The sequence below is a fragment of the Rhinolophus hipposideros genome (assembly GCF_964194185.1).
Source record: "Rhinolophus hipposideros genome assembly, chromosome: 6".
Lineage (NCBI taxonomy): Eukaryota > Metazoa > Chordata > Mammalia > Chiroptera > Rhinolophidae > Rhinolophus > Rhinolophus hipposideros.
The window spans coordinates 53543187-53555536 of NC_138052.1; the positions used below are offsets into that span (position 1 = coordinate 53543187).

At 34.9% G+C, this 12350-nt stretch overlaps 1 protein-coding gene across 22 annotated transcripts in view; it reads right to left on the bottom strand.

The window, feature by feature from the left end:
- Positions 1 to 12350, bottom strand: part of PRKRA (protein activator of interferon induced protein kinase EIF2AK2) — a 29252-nt gene that overhangs the window by 10025 nt on the left and 6877 nt on the right. For 13 of the 22 annotated variants that reach the window (XM_081052496.1, XM_081052503.1, XM_081052506.1 and 10 more), the window contains 3 exons: positions 11214 to 11331; positions 9130 to 9224; positions 3621 to 3795 (listed from right to left, as the gene is read on the bottom strand). In XM_081052496.1, coding sequence (XP_080908622.1) covers positions 3621 to 3795; positions 9130 to 9224; positions 11214 to 11331 — 388 coding nt within the window. Of the gene's footprint in view, positions 1 to 500; positions 1397 to 3620; positions 3796 to 9129; positions 9225 to 11213; positions 11332 to 12350 lie in introns of those variants that run through there. The other 9 variants (XM_081052511.1, XM_081052510.1, XM_081052492.1 and 6 more) reach the window with 2 other exon arrangements.

The window sequence follows — 12350 nt, forward strand, 5'->3', positions numbered from 1 at the left end:
AAGAATGGCTAAAGAATGGGGCCACAGTCAAGTCAGTATGACACTTTAATAAAATGAGCAGAACCCATTATAACAACAGCTCTTTATTACATGGATTCAAACACACAGCAGACCAATCATGTTCCCTGACATTTACCAATCACATTCAATAAAAGCCTTAGTGCATTCCTCAACACTCTAATTCTAAGGGGCTTCCTTCGAATTCCCTTTACAAAGCCTTGCACAAAGAAGAAGTTAAGCACCAGTAAGAAAGACTGTTGTTAGCAGTAGTTTTATGTTATCATTTTCATCATTATCAATAAACATGCAGTTTCTTCCTTCTGTGTACATGGCATTGTAAAATGGGTGCTAGACTCTGCTTATGGTACAAAGTTTATAAATACAATATACCAATACAAAGTTGAAGCCACTAAAAAGAGCTTAATAACAATGACTAGAAGATAATGAAATCTGGAGTGTTGATGGAATCTGTGAAGAGATTTAGGAAAAACACCAACTCAAACATTACAATAAACGTTTTACTTGGGAAGGAGACAGGACCATTTTGTGTGCAGCTGACGGGTTTTCTAAGTTGCTCCGAGTTTACTTTCTTTCTGCTATTATCTTTAAATACTGCAGCGCATTGTGAGCTGCGTCACTCTGTGCATTGCCGCAGGAGATCCCAGAGCCATGACAAACTGTGATAGGACTGGTGGACAGTTCAGCGAGACACTGATACTGTCCATTGGCACTCAGTTCTTCTGTAATGACACATTCAAGCATGATGGTTAGTCAGTGTATATAAAGTATATCCTCTGTATAAACAATACAGGTTTGTCATTGCTGTGCTCTGTAAGCATCCACGGTGACAGGCTATTCCACTTACTCATCACCTCTGTCATTCTTGGACAAACAAAAAACCAAACACAACTGCTCAGCTATAGCAGTTCTCAGACACAGATGTGCTTCATAATCATCTGAGGGAACTTTAAGGAATACAGGTGTCCAGGCCTCACTCCAGCCTGCTCAATCAGAAATGCAGGTTGTGGGTAACAGTAGCCAACTTCTTGCATTAAAAAAAAAAAAAAGCTCCCAACTCAATTCTAATATGGCTAGTTGAACAGCATTTGCAAATTACTGAACCATAGCTACTTTTTTAGAGGGGAGAAAAAAAACATTTACTAGAAGACCGGGGAAATTGTATTTTTCATTATGAAGTCTAGGGTTATCTTCAGTAGACATCTAAACCAGGAAATACATGGCTCAGGGCAAGACCTCCTTTGTGCCTTCATGTTCTTTGGTTATAAATCGGTGCAAAAAGTCTAGTTCCATCTTATGTATGGGTTAGGATGTTTTAAAAACAATACCTAAACCCAGGAAATAAATGTTCTTCTCGTCAACTGATGAATCACTCTTACTAAAGATAATTAAGTAAGAGAAGGGGAAGAAGTAGAAACACGAGTTATGATTTCTTTCAAGTGGTTGTGATTACTTATTATTTCAGTTAGAGTCAATATAGTGGAAAATATCCAGATACAATGGGATTATTTAAGGCCTGCAGAGGGTTTCTAGTTATAGCATCTAGGTGTGGGTTTTTTTTAGGTAAAATTCACACAAAATTAACCATTTTAAAAGTGAATTCTTTGGTGGCAGTTAGAATACTCACAATGGTGTACAACCACCACCTTATATACTTACAAAGCACTTTCATCACTTCATCACTTAACACCACAGCCGTTAAGCAGCGGTTCCCAGTCTGCCTGCCCACAACCCCCACATCCATGCTCCCAGTCTCAGCCCCTGGCAACCACCACTCTGTGTCTGTCTCTATGGATTAACCTAATCTGGATATTTCATATAAATGGAATCACATATTAAGTGACCCTTTGTGTCTGGTTTCTTTCACTTAGTATGTTTTCAAGGTTCATCCATATATCAGAACTTCATTACTTTTCATGGCCAAATAATATTTCATTGCATGTATACACAACTGATTTATTCATTATCTGTCATGGACACACGGGCTATTCCCACCTTTTCATTATTGTGAATAGTATGGCTATAACCGTGTGTATAGGTATTTGTTTGAATACCAGTTTTCAATTATTTTGGGTATATACCTAGTAGAGTTACTGGGTCATAAGGCATCTCATTTGAGGATCTGCAAAACTGTTTCCCACAACAGCTGAACCATTTTACATTCCCATGAGCAAAATATGCAGGCTATAATTTCTCTGCATTTGTTATTTTTTTCATTATAGCCATCCTCGTGGGTGTGAAATGATACCTCACTATGGTTCTGATTTATATTTTACTGATGACTAATGATATTGAGCATCTTTTCATGTGCTTGTTGGCCATTTGTCTACATTCTTTGGGAACATCCAGATTCTTTTGAAGGTACTTGCATAGAAGTTAGCCAATTTAACTGACTGTGGTTTTCAGACTGCTGTCCTATATTTACAAGAACTACTTAGTTCTTAAAATCATTAAGAAGTATTCCAAAAGCATTGTTAATTCATAATCTAAAAAAATCATGTTTCCTTCTTTTCCTAGATTTAAAAACTTCCCTCGTCCTATCCATGACACGGCTCATTCATCTCTGTCTCCAACATCCAACGAAGTACAGACACTTAAAATATTTGTTGAATGAATAATCTCCCATCAGTCACCTTTTCTGACCATCACCTTTTCTGACCATCTGTTTGCACTAAATTCTTAGGTTTGCCCTCATTCTCAATATATTAGGACACTGCACTTGACCCTTCATCATTCAATCTTAACGTAGCAGAAGTTCTTTCAGTCCCTAAACATCCTACTTTCTCAGTGCTAGTAGCTCTCACAAGGTAGGTCCTCACAGCTCACTGAGAACTGGAATAAGAGATAACAAATTCTTCACATATTATACTGTTGTTAAACCAAGACAATAAACGCATGCATGTGCATTCACACACACACACATTAGCCAGCTTTATAAATTGAATTAGAAAATCCAAACTGACTTGCTTTCTAGCATATCCGCATTTGTCTATCTAAATGATTAAGGGCTAATAAGGGAGAAGATGACAGATGGAATGGGATAAAGCTATAAATTGACTGGCTCCCACTTATCTCCCAGAATTAGAATACAGTGATAGAGTGCAGAGAAAGGTCTCGCCCTACAACTTGGTTCTTGTTCTAGAAAGGTGGGTGCCTTTATAGTTGTCAATCTGCCCATCAGGGCTAGTTCATTGACAGTGTATCTGCAGTCACTCTTCCCCTAATCTGGCTCTACCACTAACTAGCTGTGCTATCCTGGGCAAGTTTCTCAACCTTTCTGTACCTTCCCTCCTTTCTTCACTTATAAACAGAACTGACTTCACAGGGTTAGTTGATACATGTAATGTCCTCGGAACAGTGCCTGGCACATAGTAAAACACCATAAATCTCAGCTATTGTTGTTTTTATTACTATAACTATATAGATGATAGCTATTATTATTACTTATAAGAATGGGACACATCAATTATATATATTATTGCTTGGTAATATAGTTAGAATCCCTGATCACTGAAATCAATTATAATAGAAATTTTTGTTTCTCAAACATATTTTTAAAAGAAACATGTTTTGGGGTAAAGCCAAAAAAAAAAAAATCATACCTATATCCAAATATGTTATATTAAAACCTTGTTCCTTGGCAATTTCACTAAGCAGCTGGATGTAATCTGTATCTGGAATACTGAGGAGGCTTCTTTTCAGTAAGTTGATCTTTTCACCAGGAGAATTCCTCAAGGAATGCCAAGTACATCCTAAAGAATGTCCTACTACATTTGTCTGAAAAACAAGAGAGGAAGATTAAGACTCTTAACTAGGACTGGTTTCCAAACTGTAATTAAAAATACTTAGAAGGCACTCACATTTAATATTTTAGAAAGCATGCTTAAATGGACACCATTTGGTTAACTTTCCAATTTAAACTAGACAACATTAACAAGTATACACATTTAACAGATACCATGATGTTAAGAAAGAAGAAGCATACATAATAATACACTGGAAGTATTTAAAAATACTTTTGTGCAGTACAAATGTCTCTCAGTCGAATTTTCTGATGGTTACATTAAGATGTGTAAGATATTTAACAAATATTTAACACTATAAACAAATATTTAACACTACAAACAAATATTTAACACTAGAAACAAATTTGCAAATAACTGAATCTAACAGGCAATTTACAAATTAAAACATAAAACAATTTTCATGTCTTTATAGTTTCTTGTATTAAATACCATCATTGTGACTGAGAGCTCTGAAGCAGAAAACAAAGAAACTGTAGAAAAGGTGAGAAGTGCATATTGTGTATGAGGTGATTGTGTAACAAGTGATTCCAATGAATGGCAGGACGTCAAAGAGCTCTTCTCAGACTTAGATCCAGAACCCAATTGAACTTATGTTTTTCTGTTTTCTTTCTCCTTTTCCTTTTTTCTTTATTCTCCCCTATACCCTTCCCTTTTCACCTATTTTTAAAATGTTTTACATTTCCATATTTGTTTATGGTTCTCAAATTGCTTTCCTATGTTATGCCATTTAAAAACCCAAAGCAACTACTCTCTAAGTAAGTAGGGCAACCTATCCTTAGTCTTATTTATTAATGAGCCCCGACAGAGGTTAAGGGATTTTCAAAAGATCATAGGGGTGGCCAAGCTATAGAACTGAGTAATTTGTAAAATTTACTAAATAAAATTTTACATTTCTTGATTGAAACTTTAAACAATATATATTTTTAAAAAATCATAATTCATTCACATGATAAAAAAAATTTTTCCACAATAAGAACAGCTAATGAAGAATATAGTCTGTTTTCCTTACCACCCCTTCCCCAAAGACTCCTGTACACTCCCTAGAGGTACTCGCTCTCAAACATTTCTTCAGTATCCTTCCATAAATATTCTATGCATATTCTATGCATATTCAAGTACATACACGTAATCTTTTTACACAAAAATGACAGGTTACTTTTCTTCATCTTTTCATTCTTCTCATATCAGTGTACATAAATTCACTATGTTTATCTCAGTAGCCTCCAACTAAGGGTTTTAGGTTGTTTCCAGTTTCCTGCTTTCATGAATAATGTTACAATAAAATTCTTTTGTACTTGTATGACTTTCTCTATAGAATAACTTCTAAAAGTAGAACTGCCGAGTCAGAGAACATGTATGCTTTTAATTTTGACAAATACATCCAAAATGATTTTTGAACCACTTTATACCCCCATCAAATGTCTTGGAGAGTGCTTGTCTTCTCATACTCTCACCAACACCAGATATTATCAAACTTTTTGTCAATATAAAAGGTGAAATTAGTATCTTGTTTAACTTGCATGAATGAAGATGAACATTTTTTTCTTTTTTAATCATGTATATTTTTTCCACTTGGTTGTCTTTTATTGGTGTGGAAAAGCTTTTTGTGTGGTACTGAAAACAATCCCTTTATAGTCATGTGTTGAAAATAATTTCTTCTCCCTCGTTTTCCTTTCTTTTCATTGAGATATAATTGATACTTAACATATTAGTTTCAACTGTACAACATAATGGTTCATGCTGTATATATATTGCAAAATGATCACTACAATAAGCCTAGTTAACATCCATCACCAAACATAAATTGTTTTCCTGTGATGAGAACTTTTAAAATCTGCTCTATTATCAACTTTCAAATATATATATAATCACACTGTTTTTATTCGTGGTTTTATTTAGTTTTGCTGAGCAGTAAGTATTAAAATTTATGAATCTTGTACTTTACAGCTTCTAGGTGTAAAAGGCTTTCCCCACGCTAAGATTTTTAAAAAGGAAAGCTCTTCCAAGTCTTCTAATACTAGTTTGAATTCTATGTTCAAATCTTTGATCTAGCTGAAATTCGTTTTGGTATAGAAATGTTAAAAATAAAGGAAACCTCATTTAAAATGGAGTAGGGAAGCCCTGAAAAGGGAGCTCTCATGCACTGCCACCCAGACCCCAAACAGTAGGCCATACCACAGCAGAAGGAAGAATTTCTCCTTGCCCAGCAAAACACCTCCACCTTTGTCAATGGTCACCTGAACCTTTTCAGCTGGTTACCTTCAGGTTTGGGCTCCTTGTTATATAGCCCAGCCACTGAGAAGCTATTACTACTCTGACTCCTTTGAAATAGCCCCTCTCAAGTTCCTCTTTTCCCCCTACAAATGCAAGTCCCTCTCCCCTATTCTTCAGGCTTGCCAATGGTTTGCAATCCCAATTGCAATTCTTCTGCTCTTCCTGAATAAACCCGTATTGCTGGAAAAATAACTGGCTCTTTTTTTTTAAGAACAGGAATAAGGTAGCAACGAAATATCACACACACATTACCCTCCCTCAAATGACTGTAAGTTGTTTGTACATCATTTGTTGAATAATCCATCCTCCACTCACTGATTTGAAATCTCACTGTTGTCACATATTATGTTCCTATATGTATTAGCATCTCTACCTGGATTCTCCATTCAGTTCTGTTTATTCCTGCACCAATACCTATTTTATCTACTAAAGTTTTATGGCACAAAAATTCTCTGGTAGAGTACCACCCCATCCCCCATACTTTTCCTTTTCATTTTTCTTGGCTATTTGTGAGAGTTTATTTTTCCAGACAAAACTTAGTAAGCTGTATCAACGTCCAAAATAAATTCTGGCATATTCTGAGCGAGACTACATTGCCTTTTTATGTATTTACAATATTAAGTCTTCATATCAAAACTAGAAAGATTTACATTTATTTATTTTGTTACACTGTTTCATCTATACCTATAGATATATGTTACTTATAAACATGTAACCATGATTGATTTTTTTAAAGATATATTTTGAATCAAAATAGGGAATTTTAAGTGTCAATCAGTAATGATTTCTGAATTTTGTCAAATATCTTTTTGGCATCTATTGAGACAATTACGTATATACTTTTTTCTCCTTTGACCCATTAATGTGGTTAATTATAGTAACCAATTTACTAACCTTGAAAATCCTTGCAATCCTGAAATAAAGCGTACTTGTTTGTCTATGGTAGATTATTCTTTTAATGTTCTACTGAATATTTTATTAAGGTCTCACCATAAGGGAAGTTAATCCGTATATTTTTTCTGTTAGGATAGGCTATCGTCAGGTTTTCGTGTTAGTGTTATATTGGTTTTAGGGAATAAATTTAGAAGCTTTCCCTATATTAAGTAAATTTCTGGGAAGAATTGAAATTGCTTTGAAAATTATCTCTTCCTTGAAAATTCCACAGAATTCACTTACAAACCTATCTGTGCTTTGTGATTTAATGTCATCTCTGATTCAACTTAAAAAGAAGTAAATGCAATGTTTTATATTTTTCTATTAAAAAAGTAAAATCAAAACCATATTACTTATTTGTGTATACTCTCTGATATTTTTTTTTTACAGAATAAGCTCTTATTTTATCATAAGTTCAGCGAGTACACTGCTGTAGTCCTCACTTCTCATTTTCCACCTAATATACTACTCTCAGATAATGTATCACAAGACACAACCTCTACCGTTTTCCTCCCAAAACAAGACCAGGTCTTACATTAATTTTTGCTCTAAAAGATGCATTAGGACTTATGTTCCTGAAAAATTATCCCAGGGCTTATTTTCTGGTTAGGTCTTATTTTCGGGGAAACACGGTACAACTATCAGAATCTCAAGTAATATATCATGTATAGCCCAATCTTTTAAGCTATATATAGCTATTTAGAAGCTTTCCCTATATATAGCTTACAAGAAACATGTATATCTTAAAAGATATATAATACACACACACACATACACACACACACATATACAAATATATATATTTGTATATACAATATATATACATATATATAACATGCATATATATATACATATAATTACATACATATATATATATACAAATGCCTAGCTGTCTGCTCAGTATCTTCATTTAGATATTCTATAACACTTTAAACTCAATATAGCTTGCATTTAGCTCATTATCTATCCCCTCAATTTCTACTCATCTTCTGTGTTCCCCACATTAATGAATGGTACCACTATCTATTCCGTTGCCATTATTTCCTCCTTTTTCCTTACTCCCCACATCCAATCAATTACCATACTCCCTTCACTTTAGTGTTAGAAATAATTTTTAAATATACCATTTCTATTGCCACTACCTTAGTTTAGGCCACCATCATTTCTCTTCTGCTTTCTATAAAAGCATTCTAGCAGGTCTCTCTGATTCTACTATTCATTAACTCTTCGTAATGCATATAAGTGATTTTGTCTCTAATGTATAAATTAGATCCTGTCCTTCCAGATTAAAATTCCTTAATGACTTTGTACTACCCTCAGGATAAAGTTTAGTCTCCTTAATATAGAAGTTCCTGCAAGATTTAATTCCTGTTTACCTCTCTGGCCTCATGGTTTGAGACTCCCTCCCTCTAACTTTTATGTTCTAGCCATTCCAAGTAAGGGTTCCTAGATGGCATATGATGTTTTACTCCTGGGTTTCTGCACATGCTCTTTCTCCTTTCTGGAATTCTTCTTTTCCTCTATCCTCATTGTACAGATCTCAACTTAGACATTACTTCCTCCAAGAAGCCTTCCCCAAACCCCCATCTTAGTTGCGTGCGTTCTCTTACTCGTGTGTTCCTACAGCATCCTCTGTAAGGACAGGTCTGTAGAGTTCTCTTCTCTTTTTCAATAGGCTATAAACTCCTTAGGGGCAGAGACTGGCTTATTCACTGTATGTCAGTACCTAGAACAAAGCTTGGCACACAGTATGAGCTCACTAAATGTTTGCTGAGTGGATAAGTGAATGAATGGACAAAGAGGTGGGAATGCATTGTCAACGTGAAGGCAAAAAGGGAACTACTGGCCTACCATCTTTAGATCCCACGGTATTATTCTGAATTTAACTGTGTCTCTCAAGCCCTCTTACCTAGTCACCCTTGTGATTCTGGCTCAATATAGCAAGCCGATAAAATTGGGGTAGTGTGTAACTAAATAATGAAAGGATTTTTAAAAACTGCAACTCTGAAGTATCTATATAACAAGAAATCTAGGAAAGTTTTCTACAGCAAAAGACACTTAATCACATTAACATCACAGCTATATGATCATCACTCACTAAAGAAATGTGGTTCTCTGGAGAAATATTACTGAATTTGGCCAGAAACTTCTCAGCAGCATTTCTCTTGGCTTGTTTTTTTGATGCCCCCTTTCCTAAATAAAGAAAAAAAAAAGGTAGGTTCAGAAAAGAAATTAGTGTCCATAGAGGATGATCAAATTCAGATCGCGCCAAAAAGATGTATACACATTTTAAGAAAGGAAAAAACTATTAAAATTGTAATACTCAATATATACCGATAAGAAAAGACAAATACAAGTCACGTTTGACTTCTGCAATTACAAGAGGTGCTCAAAGTGGTTACCATCAGCATCATTTTAATACAGTTTTTTCTTTCTTAAAATGTATATACATTTTTTTGGGCACCTTCTCTATATATTGCATTTAATCAGAGAACGACCTCATGGTTTTTATCTGCTAGTCTATTCTTTCACTGATCTGACATCATTGCTTGTTGTGATTCATACAGATACTAACATTTTCGAAGGCATTTCTTTTAATAATTTGTCTTTAACAGTTACACTTTCTGTTTTTCTCTAATAGCTTATTTCCCTATGCCTAGTTTTAATGAATTATACTTGGTTTAATTCTGACCAAACATTCAAATTTGTCAAGATACATTGAAAATACAACTCCCCTCAATGTTTATTTCTCACTTACAATTTTCTATAAACTGACAACTATACGGAATTTCTTTAACATGAATAAGAAGGGAATAGGAAATGCTGAAATTGAAAGACACCATAAATTTGATCTCCTTCCATGCTTTTGCTTTCTAGATTTAAAAATTTAAACTCCCAGGGAGTTTAAGTAATTTGCCTAACCTGCAAATTAAGGACTGCATCAAGAACACAAGCTGAGGTTTCTGCTTCTGGCCCAGTGTTTTCTGCACTGGCCCACACTACCTCTGGAGGGCAAAAGTTGATTAACTAATCAACAAAAAGTTGTTAAAACTAATACGCAGCCAAGGTAAAAGTCCTTTTCAAGTCACTTTAAAAATGACAAGAACATGCTAGAGAAGTTAAAATAAGAATCCTCACTAGTACTTTATTAAGTGACTTTTTTCTCATAGTTTATGGCGTTTAACAACATAGAAGTTGTTAAAATTCAAAAAGATAATTTCTACTATATTTTTATCACACTGTGATGTTTTATCATCCAGCCTCTTATGAGTCATATTGTTTTCAAATGTAATCTTTTTATACTCCTAACTTCTAGATTAGCTTCTGAAACTCCAAGAGATTTACGATTGTTCTTTTCTCCAAATGATTTTTAAGTCACTAATACATCAATGAAGATTGCTCAAAGAGTCAATTCATTTATCTTTCCTCTAACAACTCACGATTCTAAACATATCAAATTAAGAAGTCCCATTTGGGAGACCACCTCAGGGAAGATGTAGATGCTTGATCAATGTACGGTACATCTGAAGCTGAACAATAATGAATGCCAACTATAATTAAAAAAAAAAAAGAAGTATTCTTAAGTCACATATTTATACTTAAACTCAACCACAAATTTGAGAAGATATCAGAAATTTCTATGGTCATCCATTATCTGAAAATATTTCAAATGTCTTCAATTTGTGGACCCCAAGAAGAAAGATTCATTTGAGGAGAAGGAATTTATCTGCTGAGATGGAATCCCCATGGTTACCTGAGGGCCCAAATTTTATAAATAGTAAGAACCCAGAGGCCATTTGCTGACAGGGGCTTCTCACGTACTTTGTGTACCAGGAAGAACCTCAGACTCAACTCTTGGCTTCCCGCATTATGCCTCACTTGTTTACGCCTTCTGACTCAATCACTACAGAGAAACCCTGGTTTCCTCTTTCTACCAACACACTGAGATCTACCCCATCTAATCAGAACTGCACAATTTGGGTACCTCATTTACATAAAACGGACCTAAATGGGAACCTGGACAGGAATTTTCAATATAAAAGGCAGCTTCCCCTTGTATCGGTGGAACACACTTTAGGTTGCTACCTGAATCTGTCTCTCCCAGACTGTAGGTTTTTTTGCTCAAATAAATGCTTTTAATTATAGTTTATAAATTAGACGAGGGTAAAAAGAAATAAGTACCAGTTTCCATAAATGACTCTAGCCTGCAAATTGTGGTATATTCTCTGTTATGAGCAGGGCCTCCCTCCTGGGAAAGGGTATATTCAGGAAGTCTCCAGCCATGATGAATCGCCAATTCCTGGAAAATTGACATCAGGCTTTAGTAGTAATTTTACTATGCAATGGCTCAATCACATAAATGATATTCTTTCGCAATTTTAATCCCACTTATATGTTTGAAAATTTATATAGTTATATATTCTGCAATGGAGAAATGAGGGAAGACGCTATATTTCCCACAGATACTTCTGCATTTTATCTTAGAAGCCCACAGTTACAAAACTGAAGAAGTCTCCTGCTATGAATGGTGGTCTTCCATTAAGCCATAGTGAGCTGGGATCAAAAAGTTCACATAGAAAGATAAACTACTACTGCCCTCTTTGGAAACATCAGAGAGGGTATCTATAGGTCTCACTGCCATCAGTTCCTACAGCCTCTCCCCTCCTAGCTATAGACTTCCATACCCACAGCTGGCTGACTACTATATTTGATCAAGAGCAAGTGAGGAGCAGAGATAGCAAACAAACAGACCTGGACGAGGTTGAGAAAAGAATTAAACTACAGAAAAACTCATAGAGCAGGAAAGAGTCCAAAGGATTGGTTGGATAACGGGGACGGGAGTTGTCCAACAGAGCACATGGATAATCGGCAAGGAGGATATTTTGCATACAGAAATTCAAAGCTGAATATGAATTTTTTGTAGAATAAGCAAACAAACAGACTTCCCTATTCTTGAATGAGGTTACCCAATTTGGGTTCTTTATAAAGTCTTCTGTCTCAACAGAAGTAGAAAGAGGTTTGTCACAAGAGTGGCAAGAAATATTCTTAAAGTATAAAACACTCTACCCATGTGCACTGAGGTCCTGCTGATCTCAAATGAGAATTCCACAAACCAAAGGCAGATACTGTATATGGAAGAAAATCCAAAACATAAATAAGTAGGAAAATAATTTCAAATTAGCGCTGTAATATCTAATGATCATAATGTAAAAAACAAAATATTATACCATCTTATCTTTAAATACTAATTCCTTGCCTTGTCCCTGTGATATTATCAATTTAAGACATCTTTTTTTCAGTAGACAAAATGCGAAGTAA